Raw genomic sequence first — 21,089 nt, forward strand, 5'->3', positions numbered from 1 at the left:
GCGCGGCGCGGGGCGGGCCGCGCGCGGGCGGCGCCGCCATGGACGCGCTGAGCCGGGCCGGGCCGCGGCCCCGCCGCGCCGCCGCCGCCGCCGCCTCACCCCTGCCCTGGGGCCGCTTCGCCGCCTGGATCGACTGCGTGTGTGTGGTGACCTTCGACCTGGAGCTGGGACAGGCCATGGAGGTGCGCCACAGCCGGACGGGCACAGCGCGACAGGGAGTGGGGGGACGCGGGGGGGAAGGATCGGCGCTGTGAGGGGACGGGGATGGACACAGCGTCAGGGATCGGCGCTGTGAGGGGATGGACACAAGGGTCAGGGATCGGCGGTGAGGGGATGGGGATGGACACAGGGTCAGGGATCAGCGCTGTGAGGGGATGGGGATGGACACAGGGTCAGGGATCGGCGGTGTGAGGGGACGGGGATGGACACAGGGTCAGGGATCGGCGGTGTGAGGAGATGGGGATGGACACAGGGACAGGGATCGGCGCTGTGAGGGGACGGGGATGGACACAGGGACAGGGATCGGCGCTGTGAGGGGACAGGGATGGACACAGGGACAGGGATCGGCGCTGTGAGGGGATGGGGATGGACACAGGGTCAGGGATCGGCGCTGTGAGGGGATGGACACAGGGTCAGGGATCGGCGCTGTGAGGGGATGGGGATGGACACAGGGTCAGGGATCGGCGGTGTGAGGGGATGGACACAGGGACAGGGATCGGCGGTGTGAGGGGACGGGGATGGACACAGGGTCAGGGATCGGCGGTGTGAGGGGATGGGGATGGACACAGGGACAGGGATCGGCGCTGTGAGGGGATGGGGATGGACACAGGGACAGGGATCGGCGCTGTGAGGGGATGGACACAGGGTCAGGGATCAGCGCTGTGAGGGGATGGACACAGGGACAGGGATCGGCGCTGTGAGGGGACAGGGATGGACACAGGGTCAGGGATCGGCGCTGTGAGGGGACAGGGATGGACACAGGGTCAGGGATCGGCGCTGTGAGGGGATGGGGATGGACACAGGGTCAGGGATCGGCGCTGTGAGGGGATGGACACAGGGACAGGGATCAGCGCTGTGAGGGGATGGGGATGGACACAGGGACAGGGATCGGCGCTGTGAGGGGATGGACACAGGGACAGGGATCGGCGGTGTGAGGGGACAGGGATGGACACAGGGACAGGGATCGGCGCTGTGAGGGGATGGACACAGGGACAGGGATCGGCGGTGTGAGGGGATGGGGATGGACAGGGTCAGGGATCGGCGCTGTGAGGGGATGGACACAGGGACAGGGATCAGCGCTGTGAGGGGATGGGGATGGACACAGGGACAGGGATCGGCGGTGTGAGGGGACGGGGATGGACACAGGGTCAGGGATCGGCGCTGTGAGGGGATGGACACAGGGACAGGGATCGGCGCTGTGAGGGGATGGACACAGGGTCAGGACACAACCTGGGGAATCAGGAATGGGCCGGGATGGACACGGGGATCGGGAATAGGGAGGTGAAAAGTGGATTTGGGGTTGGGGGTGAGGATGGGGGATGGAGAGAGGCAATCGGAATACGGAGGTGGAAAAGAGGGTCAGGGACTGGGGGTGTGGAGGGATCCGGGATGGGGAGAGGGATCAGGGATGGAGCAGTGAAAGGGAATGAAGGGAACTAGGAATGGAGTGTGGGAAAAGCGGGGTTAGGAATGGAGAGTGAAAAGTGGGATTAGGAATGGAGTGAGTGAAAAGCAGGATTAGAAATGGAGTGTGGGAAAAACGGGATTAGGAATGGGGAGTTCCCTGGAATATCCCAGTGCTGGTGCTGAAGGAGGATTTGGAATTTCTGGTTGATTGTGGGAGCCTCTCCTTCCTCTGCCCATTTTGGGGGGATTGCTCTGGTTTGCAGAGGATTGAGCCTTCCCAGTTTAAAATGCTGGAGTTTCCAAAGGGAATGGGAAGCAGGAGGGACCAGCTCCACCTCCTGGCTGCTCCCTTGCCTTGAATACTTGATTGTTTCTTCCCCCTGATCCTGGAAATGAATAAAAAAATCTCCTCCAGACCCAAGCTTCACCTGTTTGATCTTTTTTCCTGCAAAACCAGGCCTGAAATACCCCAAGGAAGGAATGCTGGGATAATAATTACATTGAGTGTTTTGTAGTTGTGTTTTGATGTGTGAAGGTGGGTTCTCACCTGTCTGCCTTTGTGAGGGGGGGCCTTTGTGGATGAGGGATGCAGGAATGCTGCTGTTCATCCCTGCAAAGGGATTTTCCTTCTTTTTCATCCTTTTCTCCCTGTGTCTGTGTCAGTGGGAAAATATTCCTTATGTGGCAAAAATGACTTAGGAGAACTGGGAACATCTCAGTGGGGAGGCACAGCTCCACTGTCCCCAGTTTGGAAAAACAGTGTGAGTTTCTGTTCCAGAGGGAAGGGAAGGAGCAGGGATGAGCCATGGGGAGGGAAGGAGGAGCAGGAGGAGCTGGGGGGGCTCTGGGGGCACCAATTTAGGGGTCTGGGGGTACAAACCCAGGGGTCTCTGTGGGTACAAACTTGGAGGGTCTCTGAAGTTCAGCTCTGAGAGATTCAGAAATTCCAAAGACTCTGAGGAAGATCCCAAAGGTTCTGGAATTCAGTGGTTCCCACTCTGCTTCCACAGACAGTGGAGAAGCTGTTGGAGAGCAGAACCAAAATCAAGGCAGGAATTAAATGGAATACATTTTTCTGGACCCTCCACCTTCAAATAATCAAATAATCATTTTTGAATGTGATTGGAGCCCTTTTGGGCTGCTCTGGAGACATCCAGGGATCTCTACATGCACTGAGTTCCTTTTCATTTGCCTTTTTTTGGCTTTTGAAAGGTTGTAGTGACTCAGATTCCTTTTGGCTTGGATTTGAGGTTTTGAACTTTTGGATATTTGATGATTTCCCTGCACCCCAAACATAGAGAAACATCAGAGTTAAAGTGAAGGGGAAGCAGGGGTGTGAAATCCCAGAGGAATTAAGGTTGGAAAAGACCTCTGAGATCATCAATCCCAGCCCTGGGGGTTAAAACCTGATTTTCCAACCGTTCTCTTGAAGAAAGTCCCCCCAAAATCCAACAGGGGAAGCAGAAACTTGCAACTCCTGCTCTGAGTTAGGCAGCAGATGTTGAGGAAAGTACAATTCCTGGGACTCACAGGCTCCTGAGGGATCTCCAGGGCTCCCACTGCTGGCCTGGCCGTGATTCCCTGGGAATTCACAGGATGAATGTTAATTTAGGGGGGGATTAATTAGTCCCAAGCACAGGAAAGCATTGGGGTCGTGGTGCAGAGCAGGGGGAGCAGGGCAGTGATGCCCTGGGAGAATCCCAATCCTTTCCACTGCAGCATGCCAGCCCCATCCCTGCAGCTGCTCTGGGATCATTCTGCCTCAGGATTTTGCAGCTTTTCTCTCTCAGCTCAGCTCAGCTCTGCTCAGCTCAGCTCTGCTCAGCTCAGCTCTCAGCTCAGCTCAGCTCAGCTCAGCTCAGCTCTCCAGCGCTGCTGTTAATTGGGAGTTTGGCTGGCTGGGCTGGGGCTGCACCCTTGCCAAGGGAATTGTCAGAGCTGGGTGAACTTCCAGCCCCTGGCACGGGGCCACCCGGGCTATTTATAGCCTGGAGAGGAGAGTCAGGCTGCTTTGAGCTCCTGGCTGGAGCAGCAGCTGCCTCTGGAGCAAACTGAGATTGGAGCTGGGCAGTTCCTTCCTGCTCCACTGCAATTCCTGCAGCAGGGGCTCTGGGGGATCCTCCCAGGACCCTGTGCCCAGGTGAGACCCCACCTGCAGAGCTGCCCTGGGGACACACCTGGAGCTGCTGCAGGGCTGGAGCCCCTCAGCCCCCAGGGATCCAGGCTGGGAGAGCTGGGGGTGCTCACAGGGCAGGAGAAGGATCCAGGCAGAGCCCAGAGCCCTGCCAGGGCCTGGAGGGGCTCCAGGAGAGCTGCAGAGGGACTGGGGACAAGGGATGGAGGGACAGGAGCCAGGGAATGGCTCCCAGTGCCACAGGGCAGGGCTGGCTGGGATCTTGGGCAGGAATTGCTGCTGGGCTGGAATTGGCAGAGCAGCTGTGGCTGCCCCTGGATCCCTGGCAGTGCCAAGGCCAGGCTGGACACTGGGGCTGGGAGCAGCTGGGACAGTGGGAGGTGTCCCTGCCATGAACTGCAGGGGTGGCACTGGGGGCTCTGGGGTCCCTTCCCACCCAAACATTCCAGGACTCCCTGACTCTGTGCCTGCTGTGCTCTCCATGGATTCTCAGAAGCACAGAGCCAGGCTGGAGGAGCCCTCCAAGGCTGTCAAGTCCAACACTGATGGAATTCCTCCCTCCTGGCTGTTGAACCCTCCCAGTGCTGCTCTCCCACTCCTCACCCCCACACCCACCTGCTCTTTTCCAGCTCCATTTCCACCCTGTCCCTCCTGTGTGTCCTGTCCCGCTCCTGACAGGGCAGATGTTTGCACATCTGGAATGCTCCCAGAGGATTTGGGGCTGTTCATTCACTCAGCCATCAGCTCTCAGGATTAAATCTAAACCAGGAGCCTTTGGGTCTGTCCCTAAGTGCAGATAAACCCGGGTTCAGTGCCAGGTCTAGAGTTTCAATCCTGCCAGGTGCTTTGCTGTGGGGTCTGTTGGGATTGGGGAGGAGTTGGTGTGTGTGGAGCTGTGGGCACAGCGGTGACACAGGGGCTCTGCTCTCTCCACAGCTGGTGTATCCCCACGACTTCAGGCTCACTGAGAAGGAGGTAACCACCCTTCCTTCATTCCTGCTTTTCATTCATTCACTTCCTCTTCATTCACCTTCCTTCATTCCTGCTTTTCATTCATTCATTTCCTTTTCATTCACTCTTCCTTCATTCCTGCTTTTCATTCATTCATTTCCTTTTCATTCACTCTTCCTTCATTCCTGCTTTTCATTCGTTCATTTCCTTTTCATTCACCCTTCCTTCATTCCTGCTTTCCCCCATTTGGGAGCATCTCTCAGGTGGGTCTCACTGGGTGTTGGTTCTTTTGCAGAAAACGAGCATCTGCTACCTGTCCTTCCCAGACTCCTACTCAGGTGGGTGGCAGCAGGGGTGACAGAGGTGTCCCTGGTGGAAGGACAATCCCTGGGGTGCAGCAGGGCTGAGGGGGCTGCAGGGAGCACCCTGGTGCTGAGCCAGAGCCTCCCTGTGCTGGGTGGGAACCTGTGCTCCGAGGAAATTCCCAGTGTGGGCAGGAGGGGTGGCAGCTGTCACGTTCAGGTGTTTGGGAGCAGGACCTGGGGAGGGACACTTCCAGCAGAAATGTCCCCAAACCTGTGCTTGTACATCTCAAAGGGACAAGAGAAATAGATCTGCTCATCCAGGCAGGCCCTGGGGCTTTGAGGGTTTGGTTTCTGCACTTTCATGGAATCCTGGGATGGTTTGTGTGGGAAGGGACCCCAGAGCCCCCCAGTGCCACCCCTGCAGTTCATGGCAGGGACACCTCCCACTGTCCCAGCTGCTCCCAGCCCCAATGTCCAGCCTGGGATCCAGGAGCAGCCACAGCTGCTCTGGGCACCCTGTGCCAGGGTCAGCCAGGGAAAAGCTTTTTCCTAGAGTTCCCTTCCCCTTTTCCTTCCCATTTCACTTCCTTTTCCTTCCTTTTCTCCTTTGCCTCTCCCCTCCCTGTTGAATTTCTCTGCTTTGCCTTCCCCCTCTGTCCCTCCCCGTTCCCGTGCTGCATTTCCCACACCCCCACCCCGTCCTGGAGCCCTTCCCAGCTCTGTCTGTGTGTCTGTGCTGTCTGTCCCAGGTGGGCTGGGGACACCCAGCTCAGTTTGCTGTGCTCTGTCCCAGGTGGGCTCGGGACACCCATGTCAGTTTGCTGTGCTCTGTCCCAGGTGGGCTCAGGGACACCCAGCTCAGTTTGCTGTGCTCTGTCCCAGGTGGGCTCAGGGACACCCAGCTCAGGTTGCTGTGCTCTGTCCCAGGTGGCCTCGGGGACACCCAGTTCAGTTTCCGGCTGCGCCAGGCCGGCGGCTCCCGCAGTTCCCCGTTCCAGGATGACGGCAGGTACAACCGGGAGGCGCCCCTCACTCTGCAGGTGGGTCCTGCCCTGGGAGTCCCTGCATTCGGGGTCTCTCTGGGAAATCCTCCTTGCCTTTGGCCCTGGGAATAGTGAGACAGGAGGGATTCAGCACAGGGGTTTCCTCCTGTGCTCGCAGAAAACTGCTGGCACAGGGAATGGGATCAAAGATGGGATTGGATCGGGGGACAGGGTGCTGCTGGCACAGGGAATTGGGTCAGGGAGATCAAAGATTGAACTGAATCGAGGAGAGGGATCTGAATTGAGTCAGGGGCACCCCCAGCTATTTTGGGAAATGGAGTGGAATTAAGGAGCCCCCACCTCCCCTGGGAGAGGGAACTGAATTCAGGTCACCCCAGCTATTTTGGGAGAGGGAACTGCTTTGGGGATCCTGGCAGCGGGAACTGAATTAGAGACAACTCCCACTGTCCCAGCTACTCCCAGCCCCAATGTCCAGCCTGGCCTTGGCCACTGCCAGGGATCCAGGGGCAGCCACAGCTGCTCTGCCAATTCCAGCCCAGCAGCAATTCCTGCCCAAGATCCCAGCCAGCCCTGCCCTGTGGCACTGGGAGCCATTCCCTGGCTCCTGTCCCTCCATCCCTTGTCCCCAGTCCCTCTGCAGCTCTCCTGGAGCCCCTCCAGGCCCTGGCAGGGCTCTGGGCTCTGCCTGGAGCATTTCCCTTCCCTCCCAGCCTGGCTCTAGTCATGTCTCTCCCTGTGTCTCCATGGACAGCTCTCTCGGAGGGCTGGGATGGACACTGGGATGTGTCAGAGCAGGGGTGTGGCTCAGGAGGGGCTGGTGACAGTGGGGCTGGGCTGTCCCTCACTGTCTCTTTCTGTCCCTCTCTATCCCCCTCTGTCCCTCTGTCCCTGTGTCCCTCTGTCCCTGTGTCCCTGTGTCCCTCTGTCCCTCTGTCCCTCTGTCCCTGTGTCCCTGTGTCCCTGTGTCCCTCTGTCCCTCTGTCCCTCTGTCCCTGTGTCCCTCTGTCCCTGTGTCCCTGTGTCCCTCTGTCCCTGTGTCCTCTGTCCCTCTGTCCCTCTGTCCCTGTGTCCCTGCCGTGTCCCCCGCAGCGAGAGGCCGCTCACTATTTCGGGTACGTGTACTTCCGGCAGGTCAAGGACAGCTCCATGAGGAGGGGCTACTTCCAGAAGGTCAGTGCTGAGTCCAGAATCCCAAAATCCCTGGGGCTGGAAAAGCCCTCCCAGCCCTCCCAGTCCAATCTCTGCCTGACCCCACCTTGTCCCCAGCCCAGAGCACTCAGTGCCACTCCAGGGATGGGGATCCAGCCCTCCCTGGGCAGTTCCCACCCCTGCCCACCCTTTCCATGGGGAAATTGCTGCTGCTGCCCCCCCTGCCCTGTCCTGGCCCAGCCTGAGGCCGTTCCCCCTTGTCCTGTGGGGACATCTCAGTCTCAGCTGTGTCCTGAGATTTGTGCCCTGCACCTCCAGGAGTTCCTTTTAGACTCCTGCTGCTGCAGAAATCAGTTTTTCCATCCCCACTAAACCAGTGAGTGTTCCACTGGAGCAGTGGGATTGCTCAGGGAAGGAATTGTCACACTTGGATGAGGTTTGAATTCAAATGGCCAAGTTTGGAGTTGGACAGGAGGTGTTTAAATGACTCATGAATTCCTAATTAAGGCACTCATTAGTGGTTAGAGGAAGAGGAGAATCAGTGTGACAATGGAACCCCCAGTGGGGCTGGGTTGGGGCAGCTGTAGAAAACAGGGATTGATTTCACAAGGAAGCCCCAATTAGAACAAAAAAGGCCTTGCTGGACACGATTCATTGTTCCAGGTTCCTTTGTCCTTCCCCAGCATTCCTTGACTTTGTTTGTCTGCCCAGTTCCCATTTCAGGAGTTGCTCCCCAGTGCTTCTCCACCTGAAATGGTTTTTGGGAGCTTTGAACCCACCAGCAGTTGATTTTTATTCCCTCTCCAGCTGCTCTTTTGCTCCCATCCCTTTGCTCTCCCAAATCCCTGCTCATGGCCAAGTGGGCGGCAAGAATTCCACCCAAGTGCTGCTTGAGAGCTGCTCCACATACTTTGTTCTGGGCTTACTGTTCCCTCAATTTGATTTTTTTTTTTCTGAATGAGGCAGAGAGATGGAACTTCTAGTTGCTTTAGAAAGTGCAGTTTATTTTTCTTATATTTTATAGAAAACCTGAGTTCTTATTGTAGGTGTTGAGAGCATGGCTAGAAGTCACCTGAGTTCTGGTGGCAAGGCCTTTTAAGGGTTTATTAAGCAATAAAACACTGCTAACAAAGATATTTATGTTATTAGACTAATACTAAGAAATTTTGTCTGATTACAGGGTGACCTTTCTCAGCCAATCCTGTTCTGACACACATACACTTATTCTAAGACTTTTGTCACTTTACAATTACTTTTTTTTTTAATATCATAAACTTCCTAGCTAAAAACTATAAACTATAAACTTTATAGCTAAACTTTTCTCAGTTTTAAAGCAGTTTCTGCTTTAAGCTTTAAATTTACATTCTTGTTTTAGCACCTAAGCCTGGAAGATTTTCCCCAGGCAAATCCTGGGTTCTTTTCTAGGCTTTGATTTGCAGCCCCAATGTTCTGAGAATTCCTTGCATTTTGATACTCCAGCATTTTGTGCTGGGTTTTTTGGGTTCATCCCTCTCTGAGCAGCACAGGGATGTGCAGAGCTGGGGTCAGGGGTGCTGATCCCAGATGTGCTGTGCAGTCCCTGGTGCTGGTGTCCCGCCTGCCCTACGTGAACCTGTTCCAGTGCCTGCTGCAGCTGATTGCTCCCGAGTACTTCGACAAGCTGGAGCCCTGCCTGGAGGCAGGTGAGCTGGGCAGGGTTCAGCTGGGCTGCACCAGGGCTCCCTGGAAAGCAGCTGCAGTGCTCCCAGGGTCCATCCTGAGCAGGTTCAGCAGGGAGGAGCTCTGTCCTGTGGGTCCCACTGGGTAACCAGGGGTGCAGGGGGGGCTGTGGGGAGGGACGGGATGGGGCTGTCAGTTTGGATGTGGGGTGTTCCTAAGGGATGCAGGGTGTTCCCAAAGGATGCAGGGTGTTCCCAAGGAGTGCAGGGTGTTCCCAAAGGATGCAGGGTGTTCCCAGGGAATGCAGGGTGTTCCCAATGAGTGCAGGGTGTTCCCAATGGATGCAGGGTGTTCCTAAGGGATGCAGGGTGTTCCCAGGGAGTGCAGGGTGTTCCTAAGGGATGCAGGGTGTTCCCAAGGGATGCAGGGTGTTCCCAAGGGATGCAGGGTGTTCCCAGGGAGTGCAGGGTGTTCCTAAGGGATGCAGGGTGTTCCCAAGGGATGCAGGGTGTTCCCAAGGGATGCAGGGTGTTCCCAGGGAATGCAGGGTGTTCCCAAGGAGTGCAGGGTGTTCCCAAGGGATGCAGGGTGTTCCTAAGGGATGCAGGGTGTTCCCAAGGAGTGCAGGGTGTTCCCAGGGAATGCAGGGTGTTCCCAGGGAGTGAAGGGTGTTCCCAGGGAATGCAGGGTGTTCCCAATGGATGCAGGGTGTTCCCAGGGAGTGCAGGGTGTTCCCAGGGAATGCAGGGTGTTCCCAAGGAGTGCAGGGTGTTCCCAAGGGATGCAGGGTGTTCCCAGGGAATGCAGGGTGTTCCTAAGGGATGCAGGGTGTTCCCAAGGGATGCAGGGTGTTCCCAGGGAATGCAGGGTGTTCCTAAGGGATGCAGGGTGTTCCTAAGGGATGCAGGGTGTTCCCAATGAGTGCAGGGTGTTCCCAATGGATGCAGGGTGTTCCCAGGGAATGCAGCGTGTTCCTAAGGGATGCAGGGTGTTCCTAAGGGATGCAGGGTGTTCCCAATGAGTGCAGGGTGTTCCCAGGGAATGCAGGGTGTTCCCAAGGGATGCAGGGTGTTCCCAGGGAATGCAGGGTGTTCCCAATGAGTGCAGGGTGTTCCCAAGGGATGCAGGGTGTTCCCAGGGAATGCAGGGTGTTCCCAAGGGATGCAGGGTGTTCCCAGGGAATGCAGGGTGTTCCCAATGAGTGCAGGGTGTTCCCAAGGGATGCAGGGTGTTCCCAAGGAGTGCAGGGTGTTCCCAGGGAATGCAGGGTGTTCCCAAGGGATGCAGGGTGTTCCCAAGGGATGCAGGGTGTTCCCAGGGAATGCAGGGTGTTCCCAAGGGATGCAGGGTGTTCCCAGGGAATGCAGGGTGTTCCCAATGAGTGCAGGGTGTTCCCAAGGGATGCAGGGTGTTCCCAGGGAATGCAGGGTGTTCCCAAGGGATGCAGGGTGTTCCCAATGAGTGCAGGGTGTTCCCAAGGGATGCAGGGTGTTCCCAGGGAGTGCAGGGTGTTCCCAGGGAATGCAGGGTGTTCCCAATGGATGCAGGGTGTTCCCAGGGAATGCAGGGTGTTCCCAAGGGATGCAGGGTGTTCCCAAGGAGTGCAGGGTGTTCCCAAGGAGTGCAGGGTGTTCCCAAGGAATGCAGGGTGTTCCCAGGGAGTGCAGGGTGTTCCCAGGGAATGCAGGGTGTTCCCAAGGAATGCAGGGTGTGTTCCCAAGGAATACAGTGCATTCCCAAAACCAGGAATCTGCTGCACCTCCATCAGGCCTTTCTTGCCTGGCTCATTTAATCCTGATTTATCAGCCCTGGGTTTGCCCCAAGCCAGGGATGTGTGAGCTGGGAACAGGGACTAATTCCCTTTCAGAATCCTGGGATGAGCTGGATTTGAGCTGGATTTTCCCTCAGGTGAAACTCTTCCCTTCCTGTGTCCCTCAGTGTGCAATGAGATCGACCAGTGGCCACCACCAGTGCCTGGCCAGACCCTGAACCTGCCCGTGATGGGAGTTGTCATCCAGGTACTGGGCTGTGCCAGCAGGAGCCAAGTGTCCATGGTCCTGGGAAATCCCAGTCCACCCACTTTCCCCAGGTGGAACTGGTGGCTGGAGAAGTTTCTCCCCATCCCATCCTATCCCATCCCATCCCATACCATACCATCCCATCGCCCATCCCACCCCATTATCCCATCCCATCCCATTATCCCATCCCATTATCCCATCCCACTATCCCATCCCATTATCCCATCCCATTATCCCATCCCATTATCCCATCCCATCCCATCCCATTATCCCATCCCATTATCCCATCCCACTATCCCATCCCACTATCCCATCCCACTATCCCATCCCATTATCCCATCCCATTATCCCATCCCATCCCATCCCATTATCCCATCCCATCCCATCCCATTATCCCATCCCATTATCCCATCCCATCCCATTATCCCATCCCATCCCATTATCCCATCCCATTATCCCATCCCATGTGGTCCTGCTGTCTGCCCTGCAGGTGAGGATCCCATCCCGGGTGGACAAGCCAGGCTCCAGCCCAGTGAAGCAGTGCAACCAGGAGGTGAGAGGGGCTGGCATGGAGGGAGGAGCTGGGTCCTGAATCCTGAGTCCTGAATCCTGAGTCCTGAATCCTGAGTCCTGAATCCTGAATCCTGAATCCTGAATCCTGAATCCTGAGTCCTGAGTCCTGAGTCCTGAATGCTGCTGGGATCCTTTGGCCTGGGGTCAGGGTGCTCTCAGCAGTTCACTCCAGGCTGTGCTGCCTGCAGTCACACAGGGCCCTCTGCACCCACTCCAGTGTTTACTCACTGCTCCCCTTGCTTCTCCTGGGAATTCAGGCCCTGCTGGGGCTCCTGCCTTCATCCTTGAGTTGTTTTGAGTTTGCTGCAGTGTTTTAGTTCAGCTCTGGTTTGGATTCCTCCCCCTTTCCCCTTTCTCTGTGACTAACACTGTTTGGTGCCACATCTCTAACCCTGCCTGGCTCTGTTGTGTCTCAATGCTCTCCCTCCAGAGGGAACCCTGGAGAATAAAGCAGCACACATGGGCAGCCTTTGCCATCTGGAGAAGGGAATCCTGCTTAGTTTGTAGGCACAGAATGAGTTAGGGTGGAGTGCTGCCCCAGCCCTGCTCCTGCCCACCCTCGGGGTGCTCCCTTGTTCCCTGTGTCAGTGCAGGTGCAGTTCAGCCTCTCTGCTCCCATCTCCTCACAGTTCACTAACAGCTACTAACAGCCTTTTCTCCCTTCCTCATCCAGAACCTGTTACCAGCCCCCCTGGTTCTCCCCAGTGTTCATGAGCTGGATCTGTTCAGGTGAGAGGCTCCTCTCAACCCTCTCCCTGCAGCTGCTGGGGCAGGGTTGGTGCAGAATCACACACTGCTGCGTTCCAGGGACTCCTTTGGCAACTTGTGCAGGCTTTGAGCTGAGGCTTGTGCCCTGCACAGCCCTGGGGCTGCTGCCCAAAGCTCCCAGGGGCGTGTCCCAGGCAGATCCAGCCCTGGAGGTGCCATTCCCGTGTCCATCCTTGGAATGCTGGGCTGTCCTGCTGTGTCAGACACTCTGGAAGCAGCACCTGTCCATGGGAACCTCCTGAGGTTTAACAAGGCTGAGTTCAAGGTGCTGCACCCGGGTCAGGGCAAGCCCAGGGATCGATCCTGGCTGGGCATGAGCAGCTGGAGCAGCCCTGGCAGAGGGATTTGGGGGTGCTGGGGGTGAGAGCTGGACCTGAGCCAGCACAGAGCCCCCAGTGCTGGGCTGATCCCACAGGGGAGGGGGGGGATCCTGCCCCTGTGCCCAGGTGAGACCCCACCTGCAGAGCTGCCCTGGGGACACAGCAGCAACACCTGGAGCTGCTGGAGAGTGCAGAGCAGTCCCAGAGTGGCAGAGGTGGCACTGCAGGGGCTTTGAGGTCCCTTCCCACCCAAAACACTCCATGACTGATCACAGATTGCTTGACTTTGCTTGGAGCATTTCCTTTTGACTTGTATAAAACAACTGAGTGCCAGCCCAGGTGAAGACACCTGAATTCCCCTGTGCCATGCTGGAAGTCCATCCTAGATCTCAAATTCCTGGATGGAGCACACCTGGGGGGGCTTGCAGGCCACAGCTGTGTCTGGTCCATCCTGAGCTGACCCCTGCCCTTGGCCTGTCATCATTCCCATCATTCCCATCATCCCAGGTGCTTCCAGCCAGTGCTGATCCACATCCAGATGCTGTGGGAGCTGATGCTGCTGGGGGAGCCCATGGTGGTGATGGCACCGTCCCCAAGCGTGTCCTCAGAGATGGTGCTGGCCCTCACCAGGTAACCCCACAGGGTGCCCATGCCTTGCCCAAGGTGCCCATGCCGTGCCCCATGTACCATACCCAGAGTGCCTGTGCCATCCCCGGGTGACCGTGCCATGCCCAGGGTCCCTGTGCCATCCCAGAATGCCCGTCCATGCCATCCCTGGGTGACTGTGCCATCCCCAGGTCCCCATGCCATGCCCAGGGTCCACATCCCATCCCCAGGTCCCCATATCATGCCCAGGTCCCCATGCCATGCCCAGGGTCCCCATGTCATGCCCAGGGTACCCATCCCATCCCCAGGTCCCCATGCCATGCCCAGGGTCCCCATCCCATCCCCGTGCCATCCCTGTGCCATCCCCGTGTCCCCATCTCATCCCCGTGTCCCCATCCCATGCCAGGGTCCCCGTGCCACCCCCATGCCATCCCTGTGCCACCCCCGTGTCCCCGTGCCACCCCCTGACCGTGCGTGCCCTGCAGCTGCCTGGCCCCGCTGCGGTACTGCTGTGATTTCCGGCCCTACTTCACCATCCACGACAGCGAGTTCAAGGAGTACACCACGCGCACCCAGGCCCCGTGAGTGCCCCTGCCCTGGCACCCCGAGGGGCACCCAGGCCCCGTGAGTGCCCCTGCCCTGGCACCCCGAGGGGCGCCCGGGCCCCGTGAGTGCCCCTGCCCTGGCACCCCGAGGGGCACCCGGGCCCCCAGCGCTCAGCCTGTCCCTCCCCGCAGGCCCAGCATCGTCGTGGGCGTCACCAACCCCTTCTTCATCAAAACCCTGCAGCACTGGCCACACATCCTGCGGGTGGGCGAGCTCCGCATGGCAGGTGAGCGAGGGCAGGGGAGAGCAGGGTGCCAGGGGAGCTCTGCAGGCAGGGGAGAGCAGGGTGCCAGGTGAGCTCTCTATGGCAGGTGAGCTCTGTATGGCAGGTGATCTCAGGGTGCCAGGTGAGCTGGGTGCCAGGTGATCTCAGGATGCCAGGTGATCTCAGGGTGTCTGTCAGGTGAGCTCAGGGTGCCAGGTGAGCTGGGTGCCAGGTGATCTCAGAGTGCCAGGTGAGCTGGGTGCCAGGTGAGCTCCCAGGCACCCTGGGGCTGGCAGAGCAGCTAAGGGCTGCAGGGAGCTGCCCTGGCAGGGATTTGCTGGCTGCATTCCTGGCAGGAGCTCAGACTCTGGCTGTGGCCATGTGCAGGGGCTGGGGCAGGTGTGGGGAGCAGGAATTGCTGTCCTGGAGCTTCCAGGAGAGGAGAAGCCCTTCCTGGGCAGGAAACTGAGAGAGGAGGAGAGAGAGAGAGAGAAACCTCCTGTAATTATTGCATCTGGGGAGCCAAGGAGACCCTGGGCATGAGGAGCTGGGTTTTAGCACGTGCTCATCCCAGAACTCCAGCAGGGAAAGGAGCTGGGGTGGCCCTGGGGCTGGGCAAGGGCAGGTGCAGAGTCCCAGCAGGAGGGGACAGAGCTGAGCTGTCCCCCCTGTGTGTCACAGGGGACCTGCCCAAGCAGGTGAAGGTGAAGAAACTGGCCAAGCTGAAAACCCTGGACACCAAACCAGGTGGGAGCAGTGCCCAGGACTGACCCTGACCCCTCCCCTGGGGCAGCAGGGAGCTTTATTCCCTTCTAACTCCTGGTTTTTCCTCATAGGAATCTACACTTCCTATAAAACATTCCTCCACAAAGACAAAACCCTGATAAAAAGGCTACTGAAGGTAAGTGAGCACCTCCCACTCTGTCCTGGGTGGGAAAACCCAAAACTTGAGCACACAGAACTCTCCAAAGGAGCAGAATTTACCCTTTGGGGTCTTCTAGTCCATGCTGGGACACGTTCATCCTGCCAGCTTTAGGATTTTCTACTTCATATTAAGGATTAAGTCCTGGTGCTAACAACAAACTGGGTGGGAAGAATTGATTAAAAAAAAAAAAAAAAAAAAAAAGCCTAAAAACCCCAGATTTTGTGTAGTGAAACTTGAAATTTTAATGTGTTTGAGTAGAGGGTGGAACCCACACTTTGGGATCTGGATTTGGGGGTCTGGATTTTGGAGTTTGGATTTTGGGGATCTGGATTTTGGTTTTCAGGATTTTGGGATCTGGATTTTGGAGTTTGGGTTTGGGGGTCTGGATTTTGGGATCTGGATTTTTGAGTTTGGATGTGAGGATCTGGATTTTGGAGTTTGGGTTTGGGGGTCTGGATTTGAGGATCCAGAGTTTGGAGTTTGGATTTTGGGATCTGGATTTGGGGATCTGGATTTTGGAGTTTGGAATTTTGGAATCTGGATTGGGGATCTGGATTTGGGGATCTGCCTTTTGGGCAGCACTTGTGGCTCTCTCAGCTGCAGAGCTGCAGGTTGTGTGTGACAGTGAGGGACACCTGGGTGACCCTGGCTGTGACAGTGGGTGGCACTGTGTGACACTGTGTGACACCGTGTGACACTCTGTGACCGTGTGTGCCGTGGGTCACACTGTGTGACACCGTGTGATACTGTGTGACTGTGTGTGCTGTGGGTGGCACTGAGTGACACTGTGTGACAGTGTGTGCCCTGGGTGACACCGTGTGTCCCTGTGTGCCCCCGTGTGACACCGTGTGTCCCTGTGTGCCCTGGGTGACACCGTGTGTCCCTGTGTGCCCCCGTGTGACCCCGTGTGCCATGGGTGGCACTGTGTGTCCCTGTGTGCCCCCGTGTGCCCCCGTGTGACACCGTGTGTCCCTGTGTGCCCCCATGTGTCCCTGTGTGCCCCCGTGTGACCCCGTGTGCCCCCCTGTGCCCGCAGGGCATCCAGCGGAAGCGCCCCTCGGAGGTGCAGAGTGCTCTGCTGAGGAGGCACCTCCTGGAGCTCACCCAGAGCTTCATCATCCCTCTGGTGAGTGCAGGGACCTGCCAGGGGAGAGAATCTGGGATGGTTTGGGTGGGAGGGACCCCAAAACTCATCCAGTGCCACCCCTGCAGTTCATGGCAGGGACACCTCCCACTGTCCCAGCTGCTCCCAGCCCCAATGTCCAGCCTGGCCTTGGCACTGCCAGGGATCCAGGGGCAGCCACAGCTGCTCTGGGCACCACAAGAGGCTCCTCAACTCTAAGTTACTGTTTTTATTTCTATCTTCTCTCATTTCAGGAGCATTACATGGCCAGCCTGATGCCTCTGCAGAGGGCCATCACTCCGTGGAAGGTAGGATGCACTCCAGTCCTCCTTCCCTTTGGGGTTGGAGTGCTTAGAGGGGCTGGGCACATTCCTGGCAACCTCCCCTGTTAAAGGAACAGAGCTTTTACTCCTTTAAAAACTCATTAAAAAATTGAAAGAACTCTTGGGACAGATATTCCCAGTTTTGCCAGGAACTGAATTACTGTGAATCTCATGTGAGGATCAACCTTGGGGTGTTTTTATCCTGGTGCCTTGAGCACCTTTCCCACTGAAGTGCAGCCCTGGTTTCATTTGGGATTCTCTGCTGTGGATTTCCTTGGGCTAACGTGGATCTCCCTGTGCAGAATCCCCCCCAGATCCGCCCCTTCTGCCAGGAGGATTTCATGAAGAGCCTGGAGCACGCCGGCCCCCAGCTCACCTGTGTGCTCAAGGGGGACTGGCTGGGGCTCTACAGGTGAGAGCTGCAGGGCATGGATGCTGATCCCAGCCCCAGTCCCAGGGTTTGGGACTGCAGCAAACCCTGCATCAGCACTGGGACCCAGCGGGAGCTGTGGGACCTGCAGGACTCAGCCATGGATTGACTAAGGAGGAGCAAAGCCAGGGTGAATCCAGAGCTGGGTTTGTGTGTTTTAAATGGGAGTTTAATCCTGCAGGGGAGTTTGTGCAGGGCTCTCCTAGATAATTGGTTCTGAATGGGATGTGGGAATGGGAAAAATCAGAAGCTGGATAGCCAAGGAAGGAAAATGGGAAATGCACAGAGGTGGAGAATGAAAACATCCCAGAAAGTGATCAGAAACAATAAATACAGAATTATGGAATCAGGGTGGGAAGGGACCTCCAAACCCATCCAGTGCCACCCCTGCAGTTCATGGCAGGGACACCTCCCACTGTCCCAGCTGCTCCCAGCCCCAGTGTCCAGCCTGGCCTGGGGCACCACAGCTGCTCTGGGGTTCTGTGCCCATGTCCTGGTGTGTCCCTGGTCCCCCTGACCCCTTCCCAGGGTCCCCTCGGGGAGCTGTGGGGCACAGGGTGGGGTTGTTGGATGGGATCACCCTGTGGGTCCCTCCCAGCCCTGGGACCCCACAGTTCCATTCCTGACCCCTCTCCACAGGAGATTCTTCAAGTCCCCCAATTTCGACGGCTGGTTCCGGCAGCGGCACCGCGAGATGAGCCAGAAGCTCGAGGCCCTGCACCTGGAGGCCATCTGTGAGGCGGTGGGTGCTGGGATGGGATACAGGGATGGGCAGGGATGGGATACAGGGATGGGATGGGATGGGATGGGATGGGATGGGATGGGATGGGATGGGATGGGATGGGATGGGATACAGGGATGGGATGGGATACAGGGATGGGATGGGATGGGATACAGGGATGGGATAATGGGATGGAATGGGACAGGAACAAGGACAGGGCTGTGTCTGTGAGGCGGTGGGTGGTGGGATGGGATGGGATGGAATGGGATGGGACAGGGACAGGGGCAGGGATGGGACAGGGACAGGGCTGTGTCTGTGAGGCTGTGGGTGGTGAGATGGAATGGGACAGGGACAGAGATGGGACAGGAATGGGACAGGGACAGGGCTGTGTCTGTGAGGCTGTGGGTGATGGGACTGGGACAGGGATGGGACAGGGACATGGACAGGGATAGGGATAGGGCTGGGACAGCGCCAGTGCCAGCGATCACTGACACCCCTGTGCCATCCCTCTGGCCCTTCCCAAGCCAGGCTGGAAGCACCAAGAGCTTTCAATTTATTTTATCCTAAGTATCAGAAGAAAATCTTTATTTAGAGAGTAGAAAGCTCCAGGGAGAGCTCAGAGACCTGCCAGAGCCTGGAGGGGCTCCAGGAGAGCTGCAGAGGGACTGGGGACAAGGGATGGAGGGACAGGAGCCAGGGAATGGCTCCCAGTGCCACAGGGCAGGGCTGGCTGGGATCTTGGGCAGGAATTGCTGCTGGGCTGGAATTGGCAGAGCAGCTGTGGCTGCCCCTGGATCCCTGGCAGTGGCCAAGGCCAGGCTGGACATTGGGGCTGGGAGCAGCTGGGACAGTGGGAGGTGTCCCTGCCATGGCTGGGGTGGCACTGTTTCAGGAATGAGGATAAGGACCACCCCCTGCTCACCTTTCCTTCAGGCTTTCCTTAGGGAATCCCTTGGGAAGTGTCCCTGAGGGAAGCCACTCTCTCCTTAGGACATTGTGGCCTGGATGAAGGACAAGTCTGAGGTGGAGATCGTGGACCTGGTGCTGAAGCTTCGGGAGAAGCTGGTGAGTCCCTCCCTCCCTCCCCCTGCTCTCCTTCCTCTCTCTGGGTGGAGAGAAGTCCAGGGTGTGGATCACACCTGTGCCTTGGAAAATCTGGGAAGCTCAGGGAAGTTCCATGTTTGTGTGAAACCCTCAGAGCTGGGAGGAGCATCCAGGGAAGTTCTTCCCCTGCAGGGTCTCAGGCAGCTCCCTGCTTGTTTTTATCCTGAACTGCAGGGGAAGGCCCCTGGAATGTATGAATTCCCATTGCCCCTGGAATGTATGAATTCCCATTGCCCCTGCAGTGTGTGAATTCCCATTGCCCCTGCAGTGTGTGAACTCCCACTGCCCCTGGAATGTATGAATTCCCATTGCCCCTGCAATGTGTGAACTCCCACTGCCCCTGCAGTGTGTGCATTCCCATTGCCCCTGCAGTGTGTGAATTCCCACTGCCCCTGCAATGTGTGAACTCCCACTGCCCCTGCAGTGTGTGAACTCCCACTGCCCCTGCAATGTGTGAACTCCCACTGCCCCTGCAGTGTGTGAATTCCCACTGCCCCTGCAATGTGTGAACTCCCACTGCCCCTGCAATGTGTGAACTCCCACTGCCCCTGCAATGTGTGAACTCCCATTGCCCCTGCAGTGTGTGCATTCCCATTGCCCCTGCAGTGTGTGAATTCCCACTGCCCCTGCAATGTGTGAACTCCCACTGCCCCTGCAATGTGTGAATTCCCATTTTCCCTGCAATGTGTGAATTCCCATTGCCCTGCAATGTGTGAATTCCCATTGCCCTGCAATGTGTGAATTCCCATTGCCCCTGCAGTGTGTGAATTCCCATTTTCCCTGCAATGTGTGCACTCCACTCCCCCAGGTGAGGGCTCGCTGCCAGCACCTGCCCGTGAAGGAGGAGACCCTGCAGAGGGTGAGTCTCTACATCGACACCATCATCGGCTCCCTGCCCGAGGACCTGCAGGCCGTGCTGCACCACCCCTGATCCCCCTGGTCCCGGGGGCTCCTGCAGCAGGAGAAGCTGGCCAGCCTGGGGCAGCCCTTACAGAGGAGATCCCGCCCTGATGCAGCCGGGATGGCAGCGGGGCCGCCGCTGGGACTGTCCCCTGGTGGCAGCAGCAGGGCAGGAGGAGCCCGGGTCCCTCCCGGTCCGTGCTGGGCGTTCCCGCAGCCCCGCCCGGCGGGAGGAGCAGGAGCAGCCCTGCAGGGCTCAGCACGGCTCCTGGGCACGGAGAGGAGGGGACAGTGCCACCCCCGGCCCTGGGCAGCCCGTGGGAGCAGCAGGAGGAGCTGCTGGACGTGGAGTGCTGCTCTGATTGTCCAGGGCAGAGCCACAGGAGGAGCATCCACAGGGGTCTGAGCTCCCTGCAGTGCCTGGCAAGGGCTGCTGGCCCCAAATCTCATTTACTCTGCTTCAACACCCAGCCTGAGCTCCAGGACACAGCAGGGCTGTGGGAGAGCTCCTGCCAGCCCCTTCCCAATAAAACCTGGAGAAGCTGATCCCACAGCCTGTGCCCAGCTGGAATGCCCAGGGATGGGCCCTGCTGCTCTGCCCCTGCCTCCAGAGGCAGCTCCTGTGCTGGGAATGGCTTTGCTGGCAGCAGGACAGTGGCACCACAGAGGGGCTCCATGCAGGGATGGGATTTTAGCCTAAAGAAAGGGTTTGGGAGGGATGTGGCAGCCTGGAGGGGTGGAACCTGCACCTCTGCACGTGCTGGGATTGTTGGATGGTTCCTTCCCTGAGCTGGGGCAGCTTTCAGTGCTCCCAGTGGAACTGCACTGTCTCCATTGCCCGTTCTGGGGCTGGGGAGGGCTCAGAGGGGGCTGAACTCTTCCTGAATTTCCCCTCTGGATCCAGGCAGGAGCAGCAGGAGGCTGTCTCAGTGCCCCTGGCCCAGCTGGAGTGAGGAATTCTGAGCAGTGTCCTTTGGATGGTGTAAATCCTGTCCATTCCCCAGGTGTGTCCATGCAGGCCCCAAACCCTCCTGTAAAGCAGGAAATCTTAGTTTAAAAAAAAACCCTGGAGCCAAACTGGGTCCTGGTGTGGAGGCTGGGGAGGTTTATTGGGTTGGGAATGGTTGTCCCTGCTCTTGGTCACTCGTGGCCATCCTGGTTTTCCAGAGGGGTTCACAGTGCCAGCCCAGCTCCTGTGGGTGGCTCTGTGTCCCTCTGCCCTTCCCAGGGCAGTCATGGAGCCATTTGGGTTGGAAAACCCTCAGAGCCCATCCAGTCCAACCCTTCCCAGCACTGCCAAGGCCACCACTGACCCTGTCCCCAAGTGCCACCTCCACAGAGCTGTGAAATCCCTCCTGGAGTGGGGGCTCCAGCACCTCTGTAGCTGTTCCTCAGCAGCCCAAACTCCCTCCTTCAGGAATTCTCCCTCAGGGATGAGTTTTCAGCTTTGCATTCCTCCCAAGGAGGCCAGACCCCATCTCCTGCAACCTCAGCATCCCAGAATCCTGGGATGGTTTGGGATAGAAGGGACCCCAGAGCCCCCCAGTGCCACCCCTGCAGCTCATGCCAGGGACACCTCCCACTGTCCCAGCTGCTCCCAGCCCCAATGTCCAGCCTGGCCTTGGCACTGCCAGGGATC

The 21,089-nt window shown here is 57.7% G+C and overlaps 1 protein-coding gene across 3 annotated transcripts; it reads left to right on the forward strand.

The window, feature by feature from the left end:
- The first annotated feature begins 22 nt into the window (after positions 1-22).
- DENND6B (DENN domain containing 6B) lies at positions 23-19,996 on the forward strand. Of its 3 annotated transcripts, none has more exons than XM_056482669.1 (20): positions 23-182; positions 4,697-4,735; positions 5,007-5,049; positions 5,944-6,056; positions 7,110-7,190; positions 8,746-8,851; positions 10,767-10,846; positions 11,337-11,399; positions 12,093-12,148; positions 13,015-13,137; positions 13,599-13,694; positions 13,851-13,945; positions 14,606-14,671; positions 14,761-14,825; positions 15,886-15,975; positions 16,227-16,280; positions 16,598-16,707; positions 17,365-17,467; positions 18,437-18,511; positions 19,359-19,996. In XM_056482669.1, exons 1-20 carry the CDS (start codon positions 39-41, stop codon positions 19,479-19,481), a joined length of 1,725 nt encoding a protein of 574 aa, XP_056338644.1. In that variant the 5' UTR covers positions 23-38; the 3' UTR covers positions 19,482-19,996. The 3 variants fall into 3 exon arrangements, with proteins under 3 accessions (XP_056338644.1, XP_056338645.1, XP_056338646.1); XM_056482670.1 differs by having other exon boundaries at positions 7,152-7,190; XM_056482671.1 differs by lacking the exon at positions 7,110-7,190.
- The last annotated feature ends 1,093 nt before the right edge of the window (positions 19,997-21,089 follow it).

This window comes from Oenanthe melanoleuca, chromosome 1A, assembly GCF_029582105.1.
Source record: "Oenanthe melanoleuca isolate GR-GAL-2019-014 chromosome 1A, OMel1.0, whole genome shotgun sequence".
NCBI lineage: Eukaryota > Metazoa > Chordata > Aves > Passeriformes > Muscicapidae > Oenanthe > Oenanthe melanoleuca.

What these genes read in the sequence shown, in the direction of transcription:
- DENND6B (XM_056482669.1), top strand. Translation starts at nt 39, where the DNA reads ATGGACGCGCTGAGCCGGGCCGGGCCGCGGCCCCGCCGCGCCGCCGCC. An exon ending in TGATAAAAAGGCTACTGAAG is followed by an intron (nt 14,826 to 15,885) that starts GTAAGTGAGCAC and finishes CTGTGCCCGCAG; the next exon opens with GGCATCCAGCGGAAGCGCCC. An exon ending in GACTGGCTGGGGCTCTACAG is followed by an intron (nt 16,708 to 17,364) that starts GTGAGAGCTGCA and finishes CCCTCTCCACAG; the next exon opens with GAGATTCTTCAAGTCCCCCA.